Source organism: Mesoplodon bidens, assembly GCF_964165515.1.
Source record: "Mesoplodon bidens genome assembly, chromosome: 19".
Taxonomy (NCBI): Eukaryota; Metazoa; Chordata; class Mammalia; order Artiodactyla; family Ziphiidae; genus Mesoplodon; species Mesoplodon bidens.
In genome coordinates, this window is record NC_138179.1 from 44,003,503 (window position 1) to 44,026,221 (window position 22,719).

At 59.5% G+C, this 22,719-nt stretch overlaps 3 protein-coding genes and 1 long non-coding RNA gene across 12 annotated transcripts; 1 reads left to right on the forward strand and 3 right to left on the reverse strand.

Annotated features, from left to right (window-relative positions):
* Positions 1-25: 25 nt before the first annotated feature.
* Positions 26-9,283, reverse strand: MAFG (MAF bZIP transcription factor G). 4 transcript variants are annotated; one of them, XM_081219938.1, is made up of 3 exons: positions 9,030-9,283; positions 4,962-5,024; positions 26-4,864 (listed from the first exon to the last, which is right to left on the reverse strand). In XM_081219938.1, the coding sequence occupies exons 1-3, from the start codon at positions 9,273-9,275 to the stop codon at positions 4,412-4,414; spliced, it is 762 nt and encodes a 253-aa protein (XP_081076064.1). In that variant the 5' UTR covers positions 9,276-9,283; the 3' UTR covers positions 26-4,411. The 4 variants fall into 4 exon arrangements, with proteins under 4 accessions (XP_081076064.1, XP_081076065.1, XP_081076066.1 ...); XM_081219939.1 differs by having other exon boundaries at positions 9,026-9,147; XM_081219940.1 differs by lacking the exon at positions 9,030-9,283 and adding an exon at positions 5,796-5,964.
* On the forward strand, positions 8,380-12,318 carry LOC308607744. Of its 2 annotated transcripts, none has more exons than XR_014014037.1 (3): positions 8,380-8,822; positions 9,658-10,126; positions 11,570-12,318. It is a non-coding gene; the product is annotated as an uncharacterized lncRNA (long non-coding RNA). The 2 variants fall into 2 exon arrangements; XR_014014038.1 differs by lacking the exon at positions 8,380-8,822 and having other exon boundaries at positions 9,310-9,849; positions 9,924-10,126.
* Positions 12,319-12,789: 471 nt separating this feature from the next.
* PYCR1 (pyrroline-5-carboxylate reductase 1) lies at positions 12,790-17,293 on the reverse strand. Of its 5 annotated transcripts, none has more exons than XM_081219924.1 (8): positions 16,975-17,077; positions 16,719-16,843; positions 16,381-16,451; positions 15,475-15,654; positions 15,016-15,234; positions 14,746-14,838; positions 14,428-14,591; positions 12,790-13,602 (listed from the first exon to the last, which is right to left on the reverse strand). In XM_081219924.1, exons 1-8 carry the CDS (start codon positions 17,058-17,060, stop codon positions 13,437-13,439), a joined length of 1,104 nt encoding a protein of 367 aa, XP_081076050.1. In that variant the 5' UTR covers positions 17,061-17,077; the 3' UTR covers positions 12,790-13,436. The 5 variants fall into 5 exon arrangements, with proteins under 5 accessions (XP_081076050.1, XP_081076051.1, XP_081076052.1 ...); XM_081219925.1 differs by lacking the exon at positions 16,975-17,077 and adding an exon at positions 17,230-17,293 and having other exon boundaries at positions 12,791-13,602; positions 15,016-15,237; XM_081219926.1 differs by lacking the exon at positions 16,975-17,077 and adding an exon at positions 17,159-17,227 and having other exon boundaries at positions 12,791-13,602; positions 15,016-15,237.
* Positions 17,294-20,526: 3,233 nt separating this feature from the next.
* On the reverse strand, positions 20,527-21,450 carry MYADML2 (myeloid associated differentiation marker like 2; the record flags this gene model as incomplete). The annotated part of the gene is made up of 1 exon (XM_081219937.1): positions 20,527-21,450. One exon carries the CDS (start codon positions 21,448-21,450, stop codon positions 20,527-20,529), a length of 924 nt encoding a protein of 307 aa, XP_081076063.1.
* Positions 21,451-22,719: the final 1,269 nt, after the last annotated feature.

Below are 22,719 nucleotides of genomic sequence, written 5' to 3' on the forward strand. Positions count from 1 at the left end.
GTCGCCCCAAGGAAGCACCTGCCAGTCTCTTTAAAAGGTGTTTATTGATCATATACAAAATAAAGAAAACCTTATATATCACAAACATACACTATGTACAGCAATAAATACCCGGGGCCCGGCCCAGTGCCGCCCCTCCTGGACAATAATTTAGCAATAAATACTGCACAGGGCAGGGAGGGCGCGAGGCCGCCGCCACCCAGGTCAGCCAGAGTGCTCCAGTGGGGCCCCTCCCCACCTGGATCTTCAACAACCCCCGCCCACCCCGGCAGATCCCAGCGTACCCACCCCACCTCCTGTCTTCAGCCCTAGGGAGGGCAGGCAGGGTCTGATCAACTCTGCTCCGCCCACCTCTCAGCGCCAGGAGAGCAGCAGAGCTGGACACACTGGACAGCCCTTGTCCTGCTGCCCTAAGATGCCAGGAGAAGGCTTTCTGTACCCACTCCCGTTTGGTTAAAGGCTTCAGATTGAGGGGATGTGGGGAAGGGTGGGGCTGGGACATGAGGCTGTTAGAGGGGTCCCCCTTCACAGGTCATCGGGGACGAGCTCTCCCACACTCTAGCTCAGACTGAAGGGACACCCACGTACCAAGGCTGCTGCTGCAGAGTGGGGTGGAAATGTGTGCGACTGGTCCAACAGGTACAGCACATGCTCAGGACACACGGGCCAGAGCAGGACAAGCCATCAGTCTCGAGGGCACACCCCTGCCTCTTCCCATCTGCTTCAAAACCAGACAGCCAAAAGGACGGCGAAAAACGGCCAGCAAGAATTATTCAGTGGCTTCTGGGGGAAAAAATCGTTAATGTGTTGGTTCCTTTCGCCAAACCACAGCCTAAAAAAGTAACTTAAAAGATCCTAGAGCGGAAACAGTGTTGCAGGCTGTGGCTTCCCAGCTGTGGACGGAAGCTTTGGCCAACCGGCCACCCCAGAGAGGGAAGTCGCAGGGACAAGATGGGGCTCGACCACCCATCCCAAAGCAGGCTGCAGCTGATCAGAGCCATGGGCCCAGGCACGGACCATCAAGGCTGCTGCTGCTGATCAGGGTTATGCCCAGACCTGAAGCCTGGACCAAGAGTAGAAAAGCCTCCAGGGAGGCCTGGCACCCGGCAGAAACCAGCACAACACACAGCAGCCACAACCTCTCACCTGCACAAACGCAGTGCCACCTGGAGCAGCAGCCAAGAGCCATGGGGAGGGCTCCCTGGGGCCATACTCTGGGCAGGAGCTGACCTGTTCTCAAAGGGTTCTCCTCTGAAATCTGAGTGTCCATGTTGGGATAGGGAGGAGGTGGGCAAGGGCAAGGTGTGAAGGAAGGTGCACATTATGGTTTACTTAGCGGACAAGTTTGGGAGACTTGGTCTCGGCCAAAGCCCTCAATTCGCTGTGTCAAAAAGTTGAGGAGAGAGAACACAACACGCTCACAGTAGGAAAAACGAATTAACGAGAATCAGAAAGACGCCAAACAGTCACATGTGGAAACAGGATCTACTGTCAATAACCAAAGTGAAGGGGAGAAGGGGCAGAGCAGCCCCAGAGAGACTGGCTTGACGGGAGCAGGATGCTCCCCAGGCCCGAGGAACAGTTGCTCCAAATCCAAAAACCTCGAGAGGAAGTATAGCTTCACTAACTCCAGAAGCGTCTGTAAACCAAACCAAGGACCTGCAATTTCTGTTCAGCACATGCCCACCCTCAAACCCTCCTCTCTCTAGGTCTACAGCATGGCAGGGGTGCACAGAGATGGAGGACCACCTCCCAGCCAGGATAAAAGCGGGAACCATACTTGGACACAGGGAGCCTGTCCCCTCCCCTGTCCAGGACACGGCATGATCTCTCTTTAGGGATTCTTATGATGTGATTCCAACTTGCTGCTACAAGAAACATCAACTACTCTCGTCTGGACCTTAGGTAGACAAAGCCAGACTGCAGGGAGGCAAAGGAAGCCACTAAGTGATTCAGAGTCAATGGTCAAAATCTCCAATGCAGGCCAACCTGGGTACTGCCAGGAATGTCTCTGAATATCTACGGCCAAGATCAGCCCATCAAGACAACAGAAGTTGACAGTACATCCTCCCTCCTATCCCACAGGCACACCGTAAACTCTGGGATGAAGATTCTGCTGTCCACAAGGTTAAACCCTGCCTGGCCGCATTGTTTTTCTTTTCACTAGCCCACTTGTCTGCGCTTCTTCAGGGGTTCAGGGCCCCCAGAGAAGCCAACCAGCAACCCCAAGGAGTAGCCAAGCCCCACACGGCCAGAGCCAGGGCAGTAGCCTCTTGGGGGGCAGGCACCACAGGCAGCCCCATCACACGCCTACGAGCAGCTGCCTGAGCCAAGTCTGGGAGACTTGGCTGCCTCACCGAGTGGCCAGGACGGGGAGGTGGGCTCAGCCCCGGGGAAGCACCTCCACAAGCCAAGCAGTGGATCCCTGGAAGACACAGACCCCAAAGGGAGTTGAAAAGGCCCATAGCCAAGAGCTGCCAGCATGTTCAGGGGGAGAGAGGGGGCGGGACCTGGCCCTGGAGACCGTAGCCCTTGTCTGGCACTGGTGGAGACCCCCAGGCCCTCAGGCAAGGAGAAGGGGCTGCCCCAGGTGGGCCCCGAAACCACCTGGTTCTGCCTGGGAAGCACCGTCCCGCAACATGGAAACAGTTCTGGGATGAGTGGGCCGCGGGCCCCTGGGGTTCCCCTGCTGAGGCCCACACAAAACCCACCGGAACAAACCCCAGATTGGTGGCTGGAGCCCAAACACATTGACTGGAGGCCAGAAGGAAGACAGGCGGGGGCAGCTTGGCCCTGGCCTGGCAGGCACCCACAGTGACTCCTTGGTCCCTGCAAGCCCCCACCCAGGGCCAGAGACGGTGGGCAAGGAAGTAGTGAGGGGGCGGGAGGGGGGCCCAGGATGACCCCCAGTTTCACCTACCCTGCCACTGGATCAGCCCAAGCCTGAGACACACATGCGAAACCAAGGGTCAGCAGAGGGGTGTGGCAGAGCCCTGCACCTGACCCCCCAGGGGTACTTGGGGTGGGCGCCAAAGCAGAAGAGGCTGGGCTGGAGGCACAGACATCCCAAGCTCCACTGGAGCAGGCGCAGCCTGGCACTACAGCCCAGGCCTGACAAGCCAGCAGAAGCAAAACCACAACCAAATCCAAAAAACAAACACGGGAGAACAGACACAAGAAGTGACACCCACAGGTCAAAGGTCACCAGAAGCACCAGCACGTGACGCTGCACAAGACCTCACCAGGCACAGACAACACCACGGCACCGGCAAGAGACGGAAGCAGGAAGGGCAAAGGAGTAAGTCACTTTCGGTACAATTGCAAAAGAGATAGCAAAGAGGACGTCAGGACGCGCCTTCTGGTCGCTCACGGCTTGGCTTTTTTTTTTGTCTTTTTTTAACTAAGTTTTATAAATAACGTCTGATAACTCTGTGTATATAAAAACTAAACTTCAACAGCCACAAAGACTTGTCTGTAAGTTTACAAGAAAGGATTTTTTTTTCTTTTTTTAAACTAGCAAAGTTCTATTATACTTTCTTCCCTTTTCTGTTTATACGGTCAAATGTTCTCGCTTTTTTTTTTTTTTTTTAAAAAGACAGTTTTATAAATACTCTGCAGCTTTTTTTTTCTTTAGCTTTTAAACATATAATTTAATAACTTCGTAAAAGGAACTTCTCTCTTTTAAATAAAGGGCTATGTAACCACACAAATAGGTCATGTAAACAGTGACACGGGACCCATCGCAGGACACTGGACACACCCTTCACGTACGCTCACAACCAGTGATTTGGTCTTGTTCAGTGCAACACGTCAGGTGTGAGTGCCAAGGCCCCCGGCCCACAGCCACACGACACCCCATCCCCGCCAGCGCCAGACCCGTGGCCCGCCTGTCCAGGGCCCTCAGGGACAGCCTACTCTGCAGAGCAGTGCCCGTCTATGCCTGCAGGCCGAGCTGAGAGTGAACTGCCCGGCCCCCCGCTAGCCTGGCGGCTGTCAGAGCCTGTGGGCCATTCTGCAGCGAGAACAGCCTCTCTCCTGCCCTGCAGCCCTCCCTGCTCAGGGACACATGTGCCCCAGAGCACCCGGTCAATCTTTCTCTCTGTCCACTCCCACAGGCCGACTCTGGACTCCAAGCCCACCTGCCCATGGTACAAAGGGGGCGGGGGCGACCCCACGTCACCACCAAACTGACCAATCCCAACGTACAAAACACACGATGACAACGACGAGATCAAAGGGGCTCAGCCCGGCGCCCCTGGGGTGCAGGTTGTGCTTTGCAGGGAAGGGAGGAGGTAGGAGAGGAGGAAAAGAAGAGAAGAGGAAGAAGAGGAGGGAGGGAGAAGGGGACAGGGCTGCTGAATTTGCCATGCGCCTACTGGCCCCTTGCAGACCCGCCTGGGCAAGCGCGTCCCTACGACCGGGCGTCCGTCTTGGACTTTACTATCGTGATGACGCTGGTGGCGGCCACCTTGCCGGGGACGAGGGGCCCCAAGCCAGCAGCAAGGGGACCCCGAGCTGGCGCCACAGGGCTTCGGGCCACGGTCCTGGCGAAGTTCTGCAGGGCCTCGTACTTGGAGCGCAGGGCATCGAGCTCCAGCTTCATGCTGGCGTTCTCCGAGGCCAGCTTCTCCACCTCCTGCTGCAGCTCTGCCTTCTGCTTCTCCAGCTCCTCCTTCTGGGTCACCCGCTTCACGCGGCAGCTGGCGGCATAGCCGCGGTTCTTGAGCGTGCGCCGGCGCTGCTTCAGCTGGATGATCTCCTCCTTGGACAGGCCCCGCAGGTGCTGGTTCAGCTCCCGCACTGACATGGTCACCAGCTCCTCATCTGTCAGGCTGGTGCCATTCTCTCCCGGCTCCCGCTTCACCTGGGGAGGGCATAGCGCACGAGGTCACAGGCCAAGTGGGGGCAGTCTGCCCCTGTGCCACCCCAGCCCTGAGACACTGCCCACCCTATCTGCTCACCTTCAAGGCCTTGTTTCCTTTATTGGGGGTCGTCATAACCCGAGGGCACAGCAAGCAGGCACTCTGTGAGACAGGGAGCGCAGGTCAGGACCCTGGAGACCCTTCCCCTCCCCAGTCCACACAGAGCCCTGAGCCCCCTTACAGCCTCTGCCCACTCAGGAGAAGGCACCCAGTCCCCAGCCTCACCCCTTGCCTGCCCATTCCCCTGATACCTGGCCTCAAGGACCACCCTTCAGCCTCGCCTCTCCCAAGCTGGGCTGCTCCCTGTCCACCCTGCCCCTAGGGAACCAGGTGGGAGACCAGGAGGGTCTGATGGGGGAAGGGGAACTGAAGGGCTATTAGGGAGGCAGAGGCAAGAAAAGGGGCCAGGGGAGAGATTAGAAGGATGAGGGAGGGGCCAGCCTAGAAGGAAGCCGGGAGCTTTAAAAATAACCCCAGTGCGCCCCAGAGCACGGCTGTTCCTGGCGAGTCATGCTGACTCAGCACATCGCTCCCGCTCTCTCACCAGCCTGGCACTCCCCAAGGCCGCCAGCCAACACAGCTCCAGGGGACTGGCAGCAGCAAGCTGCTGGGGCAACGAAGGCCAGCCTGGCCAACAGCAGGTGAGGGCCGGGGCCAGCGCCCCTGTGAGTGTGTACTCCAGGGCTCTACCTCCCCTAAGCTGGTCTGGGGCAAAGCCCTGCTCCCATGAAGGCTCACTGGGCATCCCCACTGGGGACTCGGGCAGAGGGGAGGATGCAGGAGAGCGCCAATTCTCCCAGACTGCTCACTTTGAAGAGCAGCAAACCAGCTCAGACTCTGTCTGTAACACTGGTGGGAGTTCCCCAAACCTACTGGTGGCAGACACTGCAGCCGGAGAAGTCGGGCCCCAGGCCCCTTGGCCCTCTCTGTCCACCTCTGCTGCTGATGGAGTAACCATCCTGTGGCTTTGGGTTGCAGCCTTTTGTACTCTGCCCCACCCGATCCAGGGTATTTCACAAGAGTGCCCACAATCGACCCCCCAGCGGCCTGCTCAGCCCTCTCTGGCCACTGACTACTCTCTGGCTCCCTGCTCAGGGTCCGCACCCACAGGGCAAGGAACAAAAACCAGAGGCCCCCCCTCCCACCCACTTGGTCATCTTTTCCGCAGCCCTGCCAAGGACATTTTTACCCACCTAGTCCTGGGATTCCTGGCTCAGCTGGACCCCCTCTGCCCCCCCCACTCCCTCCATGACCTTCCAGGTAGATGCAGGGAGGTAAACGGAGGCCTAACAAGCACTGTGCTGCCCTCCTGGAGAAGCTACAAGCACTCAGGCAATTTGGGGCTGCGGGGTCTTCTCAGCCCTCTCAGGTCACTTGAAGTATGGCTGGGGAGGTGGAGGCAAACACTCACTCAGGATAGAGACCCCTCCTCACCCAGCCCTGCACCAGGATGCGAGGCTGCAGGCAAGGGGGCCAGAGACGCCTCCCCACAGCCATGCCCCGAGGCTCCGGCCCCACGCCTACCCCGGGAGTCAAGTCCTCAAGGCAGAGCTGGAGGAGCTCCCCCAACCTCAGGTCCAGGTACAGTGTCACTGCACTGGTCCTGCCACTGTCAGTCCAAAGGAAAAGCCCTGGCACCAGCTTTTCCCACCCGCTATCCTCCCTCCACCCCACGAATGCTGAGCACACGGTGACTTCCTGAAGAGATCACACAGAAAAGTGCCGAGCGTGGCGGCTGGGAGCTGAAAAGTGCCTCCTCGGCAGATTTCACCCTCCACAGAAGCCCTGAACTCAGCACAAGTGAAGCCAATCGCCTCCTAATCAAAGGTGTGCTTGTGCTCGGGTGGGGGAGGGGTGGGTCTCAGCAAACCCCATGCTTCCAGCCTCCTGGCCTTGTCTCCACTACCTGGGGACACACACTGATGGGACAGAGACAGCCTTTGGGCATGGGCTGGGATTGATGGCTCAGGGCACCTCTAGAAACCAGAGGGAGGGGATCCCAGAGACCGGATCGAGGAGAACCCTCAGCCCTCCTCCCGCCTCTGCTCCCCCTGAGGCTGAGCACATTTTGCGGAGAAGGCATGGGTGGTCCCAAGGGCACTGATCCACCAAGGTACCCAGGGCCACCCACTCAAGGTGAGAGCCAGCCAGAAAGGGGAAAGAACTCCCTCCCCTTCCCCTGGGCCCAAACTCCAAGGCATGGACAGTAGGACAAGAGGCCAGCCCACCCCTGCTCCTTCTCCTGTCTTGCAAACCCCAGTGGCCAAACCTCCCAAGCCAAGGCAGGTGTGGCCTTGGTCACTCTGGAGCCCCGACCTAGCCCGCTACACTCCCACCCTGCCCTTTAGACCCACCTCCTCCAGAAGCCCTCTGAAAAAAGTCTAAAACTTAATTTCCACCAAAGCATAAGTAGCTGAGAAGATTTGAAGAAACATCCCTCCAGGAATCTGCATTTTCCTGGGGCATAAAATTCCAGCCAAAAGATCAGCTGAAGTGTTAAAACATCTGGCATGTATAAGCTCAGGGATGGGGGAGAGGGCAGTGGCAGGGAATGCCTGAGGACAAACTACAAGGTCAGCCTTACCTAGCCATGAACGCATGGGCAAGAATGGTCAGCTCTGGTCTAGACGAAACACTTCCCCACCCCTGAAGACCAGGAACCATTCATACACCCAGGAAAAATGGCTCAAGCCACACCACCCTGAGGCTGTCACTCCCCAGGAGTCCCTACCACCTGGCCTGACACCCATCAGGGCCACGTTCTTTGCTAACCTGCACAATACTGTGCCCCAACCTCAAGTGGAACAACTTTTGGGTGATTGGGATTCTTCAACCCATGCCATCCACACCAGTCCACCTGCTGGGCGCCCTCAAAGTTACCACCACCCGCAGCCTCAACCCGCACCCCAAGGCCAGGCTGCGAAGAGAGCCACAGCCTGCTCACCAGACACCTCGCTCCCCTGATCAGAGTCTAAGTCCTGCTGCCTCCTCTCATTTGCAATTTCCTGGTAGAGCTGCGCCTACTCGCCCTCTGCCCTGTCCACTGTCACCCAGGACTCTAGTACAGGCACCCCTCCTTCTCCCACTGCCTCGGCCTCTTCCCACCCGGAGACTTCCCAGCCTGGCCAACCAGACCAGTCATAGGGAAAGCCTACTTCCCAGCCCGCAAGCACGGCCCCCCTAAGCTCCTCCCCTCTTCTCACTCAGAACTATTTCCCAGTTTGGGGAGCTGTCCCAGAGGCGGGTCAGGGACCAGCAGCCTGAGAAGAGCCTGCCTGGGAGGGGATGAACAGGCCAGGGGCTTCACCCTCTACCCCGGGATAACCTGCATCGTGACCTCTCCATTTACTCCTCATCCACCCTACCCTAAACTCCTACATCAGCCCAAACTTAAGCAGGCGCCCCAGCCCGGGGCCTGGCCCCTTCTCACTCCCCACGGTTTCCCTCTTACCCCTGTTTCCCGGCCTCTCAGGCCCCTAGCTCTAATCCCCCCAGGCATCAGGACGAGCATCGAGTGACCTCATGCTGATGACTCAGCAAGTCTCCTTCTGGGCTCTGGCAAGCGTGTGACGGAGCGAAGCCGGAGCGGGCAGGGTCTTCCCAGCACCCCCCCCCCACGTGCCGCTTCCTCCCCCTAGCCAGCCGAGGACCCTGAGCCTGGGAGGCGTTGACACAGACACCTGATGAATCAGCAGCTCAGGCTGGGGCCGCCGAGCTCTTCCACGGAGCCCTGGGCGCCCCGCTCGACCCCACCCTTTCCTCCCGCCACCCCGGCCGTCCCTCCCTCCAGGACTCCCCGGCTTCACCGAGCAAGACCAGCGCACGCCCCACCCCGCCCCTGCGGGCCCGCGCGCCCACCCCAGCACCCCCGGCGGAGGGACCAGGAGCCGCTCCGGACCGGTAGAGAAATCGAGGCATGGGCCGCCAGCAGGGCACAGGGCAGACCCAAAGCCCGGAGCACCCGGACCACGCGGCCACAGGCCGCCGGAAGGAGCAGCGGCCCCGCGAGCACCCGCCCCCAGATCGGAGCACCCGCCCGCCACCCGCTCGGCCCCGGTCCCCGGCCCCGGCCCCGGCCCCGGCCCGGCCGCCGCCGCACTCACCCACCACACTGCGGGCCCGGCGGGCCGAGGCCGGGGCGGGGCGGGGCGGGCGCTCCGAGGCCGCGCGGGGCTGGCCGCGCGGGGGCTCCGGGCCCAGAGTGGGGGCTCGCCGCCTGCGCGGGCCGGGCCGAGCGCGCTGGGAAGGCCGGGCCGGACCAGGCTTGGGGCTCCGGATCCTCCGCCGCCGCCGCCGCCGCCGCCGCCGCTCCACAGACGTCACATGATGTTTGGTCACGTGGGCTCCATTCATGAAGCGGCGACGCGACCGGCTGGGGCTTAAAGGGGAAGGCGCGGCGGCGGCGGCGGGGGCGGGGCACGCCCGCACTGCGCCTGCGCGCCCGGGCGCCGTCGCCTGGGCAACGCAAGCCGCGCCCGGTAGGTGAGGTCTCGCGGGACTGGCCCGGGCGCGCGCTCCCGACCGGCCACGCCCCCTTCGAGGCGGGGCCTGGTGATCCTGCCCAAATGCTCTCCTGAGCCTTCTGTATAGACATCTCGAAGGACACGTGTCCAGGGTGCAGGTGCGGACCCGAGGTCCCCACGCATTATGGAGAAGATTCTCATGGTGTTTCTGATGCCGCCTGTCAGACTGCATGCACTGCCTACGTAACTGGAGCGGGTCTCATCCCTGCCAGGAACAGTGGCCTGGCACACAGGAGACCCATACGCTCCCAGAGGTGAAGGGCTTGTCCAGGATTCAAAACTTAGGTCTGCTCAAGGCCGCCTCCAAGATCCTCTGTGTAGTGTGGTCTGTCTTCACGCAACATCCCAAGAGCTCACATGAGTGACAAGGACTCGGGCAGTTCCTGGAACGAGTCCGGCTCAGGGTGAGTGTGGGGTAAACATCTGTTGAATTAATAGTTGATATAGGAATTGCACCTTTCCTTTCCTGTTTCATCAGCATGTGCCTGGAACTCAAGTCACTGGTCCATGTCTGCTCCTGCACTTTCTATAAGGAGTTCTCACTGCTGTTCAAAATTCCCAGAGGAAGAGGTGACGAAAAGAAGGGAAATTGAAGGGATCCAATTTCTACTTTGACTTACCTTCTCAAGTGTAAAGCCAGGAAGGGTGATCTACCCTGCCAAGCAGGTCAGTAGAAATCAGGTGAGCTGAAAGAGGGATGAGTGAGGGACAGGCTGCTGGGTCCTCAAGGGGATTCAGTGCTACTGAATGAGCTGGGTCCTCAAGGGGATTCAATGCTACTGAATGAATGATGGAGGCCAACCCAGGAGGCCCCCAGAGCCAGGGGACATCAAGGTGTCAGCAGCTCTCCCTGCCAGACTCCAGTAGCTTCCCTCTGAACCCCACAGCACCTTGTCATCGTCTGCTTTGCAGGGTTGCATGTGGTTGTCTTATCATCCTGTGCTCTTTAAGGGCAGGGCATGTCCCGCTGCACTGGGTGAAGCCCGAGTCTCACAGACTATAGGGCCTTAATATGCCCAGGGCAAGACTTCTAAAGCCCTTAACTTTTTGTTGTTGTTGTTGCGGTACACGGGCCTCTCACTGTTGTGGCCTCTCCCGTTGCGGAGCACAGGCTCCGGACGCACAGGCTCAGCGGCCACGGCTCACGGGCCTAGCCGTTCCGCGGCATGTGGGATCTTCCCAGACTGGGGCACGAACCCGTGTCCCCTGCATCAGCAGGCGGACTCTCAACCACTGCGCCACTAGGGAAGCCCAAGCCCTCAACTTTTATTGTACTAAATCACAAAGACTTGCCCCTGAGGCCAAGAAAGAGGTCCTTTTGGATCTCTAGCATCCTCACCACCAGCTGCCGGCTCCTTCTGGCCTGCTCTGCTCAGGTCTGTGCTCACACTTGCAGGGGTTTCCCCAGGTGTCAGTCCCTGCAGAACACCAGAGACCTCATAGCTTTCTCCCCGCATCACACCCCTTCTCAGGCCCGTGTGGCTCTGCCCCACTTCCCCACATCTGGCCTTTGGTGGTTGGGACCAAGGCTCACATTCCTGCCTGCTGAAACCCAGTGTGTTTTTCACGGGATGGCTCAAAGCCCGCCGCAAAGCTCGTCTGGACTCCTGTGCCTCCTCCCAGGCTGTGACGTGTGATTCTTCACTTTAGAGCCACCTCCTGGCTTCCTCCAGATCCCAGACCCAGGGCACATGTGGGAGCAGCATGCCCCCCTTGTCTTATTGGTCAGCACCTGCCACACACAGCAGGCACTCAAACAGTGAGACTGGCCTTGACTTAAGGGAACAGTCAGGGGGAAGCTTTGGTCCTGGGCAGATGTGTGGCCTTTGGGACAATCTCTTCTGGGACATCTTTTCCCCAGAGGGAGGGTGCCAGGGTCTCCCTGCACTGCCAAGTAGTTTGCCAGGGGAGGCCCACAGCCCACCTCATGCCAGCTTCTATCCACCAGCATGGTGGCCTGTGCCAGGGGCTTATGCCTTAGGAGGGCCCTGTAGGGACTCTAGGCCCCGTGAGGGCCTTGGGCAGTCGGTACATGGGGTGTGACCTGGACTCTGGAGGCCACCCTGGCAGGGGCAAGGGTATGTGGTCTTGCCCCTCACTTGCTCTGTTTTTCGTCTCCTGTAGATTTGGAAGGTCGGGTCCTTGTCTGCAGAGTGCTCCCTCCACCTACCCCACTTGCATCAGGCCTTGGTTCTAAGTGGACCCAGGGGAAGGAAATGAACTGGACTTGAGACCTTGCAATGTAGTTCCTGGAAAACCTCTGCCCAGGGGCTCTCCTGGTCCCCTCCCCTGCCCCTCCTGGGACCCATCGCTTCACCTGGGTGCCCCCTGCCAACACCCTACAGACACCCAGCCCCGCTCCTCTGATATACTCACCCGGGTGTGTGTGTGTGTGTGTGTGTCTTACTGTTTCTATGCTCAGTAACTGTTGATCAAACAAATGTCAGCCCTCCTGGCCCCATAAAGGGTTCTGAGCTGGCAGCTCCTTTGATCTTGTGGGCCTCCTGTGATGGTTAATTTTACATCAACCTGTGGGCCAGGGGGTGACCAGATATTATTCTGTTTCTGTGAGGGTGTTTTTGCATGAAATTAACATGTAAATCGGTAGACTTCAACATTAGACCAAATTAACATTTTAACCAATAAAGCAGGTTGCCCTCCATATGTGGGTGGGCATCACTCAAGCAGTTGAAGGCCTGAATAGAAGACCAACCCTCTGCAGAGTAAGACAGAATTCTCCATCAGTCTGCCTTCAGACATCACCTGCAACATCAGCTCTCCCTGCCTGATGGCCTTTGAATCGAAATATTGGCTCTCTCCAGGTCTCCAGCCTGCCTGCTAGCCTCCATAACTGTGTGAGCCAACTCCTTATAATAAATCTCTTCTGTTTCTATATTCCCTGTTTTATATATATAAGCCATCTCCTACTGGTTGTTTCTCTGGAGAACCCTAATACACCTTCCTAGGAAGCTTCTTCCTCACCTGCCCTTAGCCTCACCTGGGTGAGTTGGGGAGACATCTGCCCCCACCAAACCAGGAGGCACAGAGGGTGCTGAGGCTGATGCCCCTCCCACAGCAGGGCCTGCCAAGCCCAGCCTACAGTGCCAGTTTCCAGTCATGCCTCTAGTGGCTGAGGCCCCAGAAGCCCCCTCCTCCTCTGCTCATTGGAGACTCAGCCCCACCAGCCAGACTGGCTGCCTTGGAATGCAGGGCTCTGGGCCTGTGGGCTGCTGGCTCAGCCTTCAACGTTACATCGGACAGCAACGACCCCTGGCACAGGTCTGGGCTTCCCTCCACAGGTGGTGACAAAGTTATAAGTCAGGACACTGGGGCTGGAAACCGATTTATTTAACCTAAGAAGTCAGAGACAGAAATGACAGCGTCTGTTGGTCGGGCCAGGAATGGGAGATGATGGCCTGAGTGTATTGGGGCCTTGGGAGTTCAACCATCTGAGGAGCCCTTTCCTCAAACGTCACACTGGCCAAGAACCATGGGCCCTTCTGCTGGGTTCCAGGGACCCTCTGGCCCTTCCCACACTGAGGAAGGAGTGGAGTGGAGAAAGGGCAGAAGTGGGATAAGGCTCTCTCCTTGGCTGGGCCTTCATGGTTGGGGCGGGGGGGGGGCGGGGGGGACCTTGCCCTTGGTACTCAAGCCCAAGCCAGCTGACACTGGGTGCTGAAGCCCCCCAAGCCTCCTGAGCTCTGGAGGAAGGTGGTCCTGACCTGGTTTGGGGACAGAGGAAGGGGGAGGCTGAGACCAGAGAATCCTTCCTTGTTCTGGACCAGGACACACTTGGGGACCATGGAGGTTCCCACTGGGAAGTGCTGTGCCCCCTCCCTGGCTACAACTCCACTGACCCAAGTGGACCAGAGCCACGGGCAGTGGGCCAATGTGAGGACATCCTGTGAGGCCTGGGGCTAGACACTCCCAGCACAGAGCTCCGAGCCCATGAGGAAAAGGCAGAGAGTGGCCTGCGGGCAGGTGGGACACCTCAGTCCTTCTTGCCTGCCGGGGCGATGCTGCGGGGCAGCAGCTTGGAGTGGCCAGAAGGGGCCAGTGAGGTGCCGGGAGGGGAGTCCAGCTTCACCTTGTCCAGGATGGTCTTCTTGATGGCAGCTGGTGAGACCTTCTCCCGGTCGGCCATGGACTGCAGCTCTCTGGGGAGACAGCGAGGAGGGCTGTGTCCAGGGCTCCGCCTGCTTCCGAGCCCAGGGGTCCAAGTGGGAAGTGGGAAGAAGCCCACAGCTCCCAGCACCTGCCAGCCTAGGGTGCTGCTGTGCCGTCACTCCCACCTCAGGGCCTTTGCCCCTGCAGTTCCCACTGCCAGCTACCTCTCCCCTAGATTGCCATTCAGCTGCCTCTCACCTGATTCAAGCCAGCTCAGGGTCACTGAGTCTACCAGCAGCCTCCCAGACACTGAGCCCTCTTTGCCCTGAGCACGGGACACATGCCTCATCTGTCTCCCCTGCAGGTTGGTGCCAGGAGAGCAGCACTGTGTTCTAGCCTCACTGTCAGGCAGTGGCAGAGAGGCCTGTGGGCTTGCACTGGAGGGCAGGTAGGGTGGTGAGAGAGAGCCCTGTCCATCCTGGAGGCCTGTCCGTCCCCTGCTCTTTGGACTTCTTTCAGCTCTCACGTGCTGTCGTTGTGCCAGTGCATCCTGTGCTTCTAACTCTCTCAGTCTCCCCGGCAAGGCCAAGAGGAAGGTGTTATCATCAGCCCCACAGAGGTTCCCCCTGGTCTGCCTCCCTGGCTTGGATGACCACCCCAGTCTGAAGGCCACCAAGTGGTGAAGTCACGTGCGGAGCCCAGCGTGGGCCCAGAGGGCAGCCCCTCTTCACAGGATGATGGAGTGGTGAGGGATGCTGCACACCGCCACCCCAGGGAACCTCAGGGCTCCCTGCACCCTACCCGCTGCTAGGCCAGAGCTTGATAAACATCTGGTGAGTGAATGACTGAGTGGGTGGGCAGCAGCGGGGGCCCACCGTGTGCGGATGCAAGAGGCCTCCACGGCATTGATGAGCAGGGAGCGAAAGCCCCCGCTCTCCAGCACGTGCAAGGCATGGATGGTGGCCCCGCCGGGAGAGCAGACGTTGTCCTTGAGCTGGCCTGGGTGCTGTTCGGAGTCCAGTAGCATCTTGGCGGCCCCCTGAAGCCAGAGAGGGGGGCTGAAGGTTGTGAGGGTACTGCTCCCAGCCCCAACCAACACAGCACCCACTGACTCTCCACCCATCCACCCCAGAGCACCAGTCTTGGTCCTGGTAAGGAGTGGCCCCCACCAGAGGGTCAGGAAGAACACTAACCAGCAAAGCCTGGGCCCCGAGGCGGACTGCCAGGCGCCTTGGAAGCCCCATCTTCACACCCCCATCAGCCAGTGCGTCCAGGGCTGTGAATGCCTGCAGAGAGAAAGCACCTAAGCTGCTGTCCCAGGCCTTTTCTCCATTTCCTCTACGTAATGGTCAGTCTAGCAGCTCTGCCCGCGGGGGCCCAGAGCAAGGAGGAGGGGAAGATGGGCAGACGTGCCCTGAGGTCCCGGGGACTGCCTACTGCCCCCGCCCCTCCCCAGTCCTCACATAAGCTGGGCCGCTGCCGCTGAGTCCCGTGACAGCATCGATCAGGTCCTCCTCCACCTCCGTGCAGAAGCCCACACTGCCCATGAGCTGCTCCAGGAGCCTGCCATCCTCCACCTGGGCGTGGGTGCCCGTGGCATACACGGTGGCTCCTTCCCGCACCACGACCGGCGTGTTGGTCATGCAGCGGATGACTTTGGGGGCCGGCTGGAACGCTGTCAGCTTCTGGGGGAGAAACTGGCTGTGTGTCCATCTCAGCCCCTTGCCCAGCATGCTGTGCTGGGTGAGGGCGTGAACACACTCACCCAACTGAACGCTTCCTGAGTTCTGTGAGCTATGCAAACACACCCATTCCACAGATGGAGAACCAGGTGTGGAGCACGCCAGGGCTCCTGAGCCCTCTGCAGTGCACACTTCCACCCCATCTCCAGACCCCGCCGGACCCTGACCCACAGTGCCCACCTTCTCGATGGAGCTGATGGTAACGCCAGCTGCACAGGACACCACGATGTGCCGATCCTCAATGTCGGCGGCAATCTCATCCAGGATGAAGGGGATAATGTGTGGTTTCACCGCCAGGAAGAGCACGTCACTGTGCTGCACGGTCTCCTTGTTGTGGGGCGTCAGGTTCACCCCCATCTTCTGCAGGGAGCGCCAAGGCGAGCTCAGCCTGCTGTATGTGGCTGGCTGGCCCCCTTAGTATCCCCGCAGGCCGAGAGCCCCTCGTGTAGAACAGCACAGAGGATGATGGGAATGTGGGCATGGCAGGGCTGGGGGCTCAAGGCACGGGGCTCTGACACCCTCTAACTGCCCTTCCCACCCAAAAGTGGAGGAAGCATCCTGATCTGGAAGGTATTTTTTTTTGTGGGCGGACAAGGGAAACTGCATCCGAACCACAGTCCCAGCCCACCCCACCTAGGGCTGCAGCTCCCAAACCCCTGACCACCTCGTCAAGTGCGAGTGGTGGTGTGGATAGTGGTCTCAAGCTGGTAGCCTGCCCCCACCCTTGGACATGGAGCCCTCCACTCAGCTATGGCAAACTGAAACTGTATTCAGCCCCCAGGTGGTCTCTCCTGGCCCCCATACTGTGATCCCCTGTGGTGGCTCCACTTGGGGAACCCCATTCCTGACCACCAGCGGCACATGTGCCGGTCACCAAGTTCCCAGGAGCATAGGGAGGGGACCCATCTGCAGGCCAGGAGGCAGGGTCTTTTAGATACTCCAGCCCAGGGACCCTCTTCTCATTGGCGTGGGGGGCTGTGGCATGGTGCCTCCCTCTGGGACCCCTACTCCTGGCCTTCCAGGGTCAAGGCTATCACACACTGGCCTCTAGAAACACTGACCGGTCACCCTTCACCCTGCACCTACCCTGAGGGCAGAAACAGTGGCCAGGTCCATGTCTGGGGAGCTGGCCATTATCTTGTGGGCAGCCAGGACGCCTGTGAGAGACAGAGTTCCTCCCTCAAGGCCAGTCTTGGCGTCCCTCCACCACATCCTCAGGAAGAACAGAAATCGCACCACCCAGGGTAAGACAGCAACCCTTGCCTTACCCCAAACCTTCCAAGGCTACCGTTTCCCACAGTGCTCAAATGAGGCACGTTAATGCAGACTCCACCCTCACCTCCCAGCCTGGGGAAGGGTAACTGGCCCACCCTCTCACGCTTGGCCCCTTCCTGGCCTGGCCTCTTCCTGGCCGCAGCGCCTACCTGCTGCTGTGAAGCCCTTGGCCAGGGCAAAGGCCAGCTGGCCAGCCCCGATGAAGCCCACGCTCATGGTGTCTGGAGGCCTGCGCCCACTGCCCTCACAGCTGGCACCGTCTCCGCAGGAGCAGCTGCGGGAAGATGGGGCAGCATTCAGAACAAAAAGTTAGGCGGGCAGTGCCAGGCTTGGCCACTCCACCGCCGACCGGTGACCCCCATCCCAGCGGGTCTAACGCTCCCCCACTCCGGTGCCCCCGCCCACCGCGGCGTCCCGATTTGCTCCTGAGGGTCCCAGACAGGCGGCAAGGAGAGGCGAGCCAGCCTCCGGAGAGGGTCGGGAAGAGGCATGGGGTAGGGGCACGCCCTCACGCCCGAGTCCCCTCCCCACGCCCACGCTCCCCCAGGTCCGAGCCCCCACGACGCCGGAGGCGAGGGCGCGGACTTGCATTTCCCTCTGCTCGGCGGCACTGCCGCCCGCCCGAGCCGAACCCCGACCCCCAGCTTGGCTCCCAATTACCCAGTTACTCGGCGCGAGTTGCCCCCTCTCTGCAGCTGCGCGCCCGCCACGCGGCACCCAGGGCCGGGGGCCCCGCCCCAGCCAATCCGCGGCGCGGCCGCCCTGGAACCGGCCAATCCGGGGGCGCGGGAGGCGCTAAGGGCCAGTTGCATCATCCGCTCACCCCCGCCCCCTCCCACTGGGCCCAGTCGCCCCCGCGCTCCCGAACCTGCGCCTTCAGTCCCGGCCCCAGCGCCCTGAAACCCTCGCGTCCCCGCAACCCCCACCCCGTGACCGCGCCTGAGGACTGAGGGCGCCGGGGGAGGGGCGGCAGGAACCGGGCCCTCAAAGAGTGGTCCTGGGCTAGGGCTCCTCTCTCCGGGCCCTGTCGTTGGACACGGACACGGACACGTCAGGCTGGCGTCCGTGACGGCGTGGCCCTCACTCGGGTTTGGAAACTGGAGAGATAGCCCGGACCTTCTCAGAATCTCAAAACGGGGAGGCACCTGGGAGGTCTAGGTCGGTCCCCCTGAGATCTGGACCCCCTCCTTCCCACCTGGGGTTTCTGCTCTCCAAGTGTCTTCTAAGGCTCAGGCGCCCTTTGAAAACTGCATGACACTGGGGGCCACTGGCCTGTTACCACGTGAACCTCCTCAAACAGGCTCTCAGGGTGGGTGGTGGTCAACCAGTAGATAGAGGAAGATGATCCCCTAGTGCCCCCAGTTCCCACGGAGCACCCATGTCTCCTGACATCTCATCTGAAGGGTCCGTGGAATTTTTTGACCCTGGGTTTTCCGAAGAACAAAGCTCTAGTCATCTCCCCCTGAGGACGTGCTCAGGGCTCATCTGAGCTGAGTCTGCATTTGGGTTTCAGGATAGTCTGGGGTCCCAGTCAGCAGCAGGGTTAAGAGCAAAGTAAGAAGCATCATCATTGACATCCCATCCCCCCACCAGGGGAGGGGGTGAGCTGCTTTATTTTTTCCGTTCTGTATCTTAAATGACGACAAACGGTTCTGAAATGTAATTTCAGTGTTACTTGGATGATTGTGCCCCAGAAGCAGGGCTGTGAGTTTTCCTTGACATAATAATGACCAACATCAACACCACCAGACCACTGTGTAGTGAGCGTGTGTACGCGGCAGATGTCCAGGCCTCCTCGTATGTTTATTCTGGTGTTCAGTCCTCACCCTCTGAGGGAGGACCTATAGTAAGATCCAGTCCAAAGTGGACTGTTCAAGGAGTGGCCCAGACTCAAACCCATAGACGCAAACTTGGGGGTCCCACTCCGTTTTAACTGACTGTATATAATCAGAGAACAGAGTCCATCCTTTAAAAAGTATTGTTTCTCAAGTGACAACGACAAATAACTCCTTCCTCCAAAAAGCAAGAGTCCTCTGATCCAGGGAGAGAACAGCATGAAGACAATCCCCAGGGCAGCCTCCCGGGGGCCAGACGACATCTGCCATGCTTATCTTGAGCCCTGGAACCCCTTGCCTCCTCTCTCTCCCCCTCAGGATCTTTGAAACTTAGGGTGGGTGGAGCTCTGGGGGCAGAAGTCCGTAGGACAGTGAGGAAATTGGGAGTTGGTGACAGATAACTCATTTCAGAAATTTGATTAGAAAAGGAAGACTGTCTAGGCCTCCCTGTGAGCTGGGAAGGGTGTGGTCCATATGCTCCTTTGTCACCTGCTAACACACTCCCAACCCCCACCCTCCCTCAGCCAGCAGGGCCCTCAGGACACCTCAGGACACAGGGGTCCCTGCCCCCTCAGGGATCTGCTGCTCAAGATAGGCCTCTCCAGGTAAAGGACCCCTGTGCGTGTGCCCTCCCCAGCTGGCGGGCGGGCCACTTCTCTCACACTGTGCATGGCGGCAGCACAGGGAGCCCTTGGACCCCGTGCCTAACAGCTGCTTGGGCTCTGCTGCCACGGGTGTAGCAGCCCCTCTGCCCACTGCTATGCCCAGGGCCCTTGGAAACCCCGGCGGTGGTGGTGAGTGCCGAAAGCTCCCCGCCCCCATCCTCCCCTTGCTGTCACCCACCTGGGGAGAGGACACTACTTCCTCAGGAGACCACTCTTACCCCCAGAGTGCCCCAGCCCTCCCACAGCTGCCTCCTTCCTCAGCCAAGCCCAGTCTAGGCTCTTCTCTGGGAACATGCTGGTGGATGGCCCAGGAGGTAACAGCTGGCCACCACCCCCTCTGACTACCACCCCCTAAGCAGAAACTTCTCCATGCAAATCAGCGTTGGTGTTTATTTCCTGTTCAAGGCCAGGGGCCAGTCTATGGGCTGAGCGGCTGCTGTGCTTCGGCAGCTAGTGCGCTGCTCTGGGCTGGCCCAGTCTGGGTTCTTGAGTGGGAGAAGCTGCCTGGAGTGTGGAGGGCAATGGCCCCAGCAGGCCCTCGTGGTTGGCAGCCAGGCAAATGAACACTTGAACAGAGGTGGTGAGCCTGTGAGCACCAGGGTGATGCCTGGGGCCCATGGCAGGCACTGCAGAAGCTGCCGCATCGGGGCAGACAGCGGGGGCCCAGTGGTGGCTCCCTGCCTGGGTGGGAACCCAGCTTCTCCTTAGCATGCTGTGCTCTTGTCAGTGTTGCCGGCCCCATGGGTCCCTCCAAGCCTGCACTGTCTCCAGCTTGATGAGACTGCCCTGTGTGACCACACCAGAGTCCTTGCTCAGCTTCCAAAGCTGTGGCCGCTCAGAGGCGGCAAGGCGGGGTCCTGATTCCCAGCTCCTCCTCGAGTTGGCACAGATGCCCCAGCAGGGCCCTGCTTGGATAGCTGTCCTTCCAGGGTTCCAGGAACTGCACCTTCAAGGCTAGAGGAAGCGCAGGCTCACCACGCTCCTTTTCCACACTACTTAGTTTACTCAGCCCAAATGTGGTCTCCAGACGTTTATGGACGCTTGGGGCCAACTTCTTAATCCTAGCCTCAGGGTCCCCATCTGCAAAGTGGGTCACAACAGCACCTGCTTCAAAGTCTTCTTATGTGTTACAGTGGCCAGCACTGAGGCAGGGTGTGCCAGCAAATGAAGAGAGATGGAGAGAGACAGAGAGAGACAAAGACAGAGAGATAGAGAGGGAGAGAGAGGGGCTGGGAGTTGCCTGGCAGAGACTCCTTCCCGTGACCTGTTCAGGGCTCCGTGACCTGTCCCCCCTCCGCCCCTCCCTGAGCTGAGCTGCTGAGCACTGCCAGAAGCCCAGTCATGGCTCCACTGGCTGCCTCCCTCTGGCTTGTCCCTGGAAGTCTGGGTTCACCTGGGTCCCCTCATGGTGCCTGAGCCCCTGGAGAGCAGAGGTGGGTGGGCCGCTGCCTGTCGGGCTACAAGGTAGGCACGAAGCGGATCCTCTGGGAGTAAGCCAAGTCGGCGATGTAGAGGAGCAGGTTGACATAGGTGAAGGTGGCCACCACCAGCTGGCTGTCCCAGGGGCAGCTGCCCCTCAGGCAGTCGGGGGGGCGCCCAGGCTCACCGTACTTGGGGTCGAAGCAGAAGACGGGCCAGATCACTGCAGCGCTGAGGTAGAGGAGCACAGCCAGGAAGGTATACACCACCACGACACGGTCGAAGGGGCAGCCCAGGCCCCCCGTGTGGCCCATCACGCTCAGGGCCACCACGGCCACTGTGGCCAGGAAGCACAGGCTGTAGACGGCCACACACCACTGGGTGGCCACGTAGCGCCCGTAGCGGCTGTCGTGGACCAGCGCCCCAAATATGATGCAGGCCACAAAGGCCTGGACGATCTTGAGGAGTCCCGACACCGTGGCCATGTAGCTGGCCACCTGGCCTGGCCGGGCCCGGGTCAGGGCCACCTCCGTGGCATAGGCCAGGAAGAGGAGCCCGGCGAAGATGCTGGCTGCTATGCGGAAGTCCCTGGCTGTGCAGCCCGCGGGCTCGGGTGGGCACTCCAGCTGGGCGAAGTACAGTGGGTAGATGACCGCAGCTGTGGCGGACAGCAGCGTGGCCAGCATGGCAAAGGCTGCTGTGAAGTTTCCCCAGGACAGGCGCAGGCAGCTGTGCAGCCGGGTGAACTCACAAGCCACCACCAGGACCGAGAGTGCGAAGCAGAAGCCCCAGGCGGCCATGCAGAAGGTGCCCTGGACGCCATCGAAGCCGCCCCGGTGGGCCACCAGGCTGAAGGTGGTGCAGCCAAAGGCCAGCTGCAGCACGCGGGCTGTGCCCACAGGCGATGTCACAGCGCCCAGGTGCAGGTACCCACCCCCGGGGGGCTCCATGGTGCTGCCCATGTGGCCGGCCGCGTCTCTGCTTCACACAGTGCCTAGTGGCTCCGGAGCCTGCGGCAGCAGCATATGCCAGCAGCCTGCAGTGGCAGTGACGCTGGTGACATTGCAGCAGAGCAGCCTCTCCACCGCCTGTGTGGGGAGGGCCGAGGCCCCCCCAGCTCTATAAATAGGTGACCGTGATCAGAGCCCCGGAATAGCAGCTTGCGTGCCTGTGCCTGTCCCTATCCAGGAGGGACATCTGACCCTTGTGATCCACCGAGCCCCTGCCAGGACCATTAACCCCTTGGCTGCTGGCACCGCCCCCACCTCCAAAGCACCTGCTTCTGTCGGTCAGTGGGTGCCACTGCCCATGGGGGAGGGGGAGGGAGAAGAGCAGAGAGGACCAGGCAACCCAGCTCCAGCAGCTTCAAGGCTGGCCTTGCTGGGGGAGGGGCACAGGGAGGAGAGGGCGGCAGTGGGGGATCTGGGAGGCCTGCAGGGCTCGGTTCAGAGCTGAGATGGTTTCAGGACCCCGTTGGCATTGTCCCTTGGCCCACACTCAGCTCTGATTCCTGGGAGGTGGTGGGAAAGGGGAGTGGAGATCCTGTGCCCCACTCCCAAAGGTGGCCACCCTCATTCTTCTCACAGCCCCCAGCCTGACCTGGGGGAGTTAAGTTTTAGTTATTATTTGGGGGGGTCATAAAGGAGCACTTGACTTGTCCCTCCTAGACATGTAAACACCAAGGAAAAACTCAACTCTCCCATTTTTAGTCTAAAATATTAAAAATATATGAAATGTTTTTGAAAAGGAAAAGAAATTTTTCTGACTGTAAAAGTAGTACATGCTCAGGCCCAATCAGTACAGAAAAAGAGAAAGAAAGATTGCCAGTAATTAATCTGCCTGTAATTAATTTGCCTGTAATTCTATCTCCTAGATTCAACCCCTATGAACATCCCATGTATACAGTTGGCCCTCTGTAGCCACAGGTTCCCTATCCACAGATTCAACCAACAGCAGATTGAAAATATTGGGGGAAAAAAATTCCAGAAAATTCCAAAAACCAAAACTTGAATTTGGCATGAGCCAGGAACTATTTACATAGCATTGACTTTCTATTAGGTATTATAAGTCACCTAGAGATAAGTTAAAGTATATGGGAGGGGAATTCCCTGGCAGTCCAGTGGTTAGGACTTGGGACTTTCACTGCCATGTCCCTAGGTTCAATCCCTGGTCAGGTGACTAAGATCCCACAAGCCGAGCAATTGGACCAATAAATAAATAAATAAAAATAA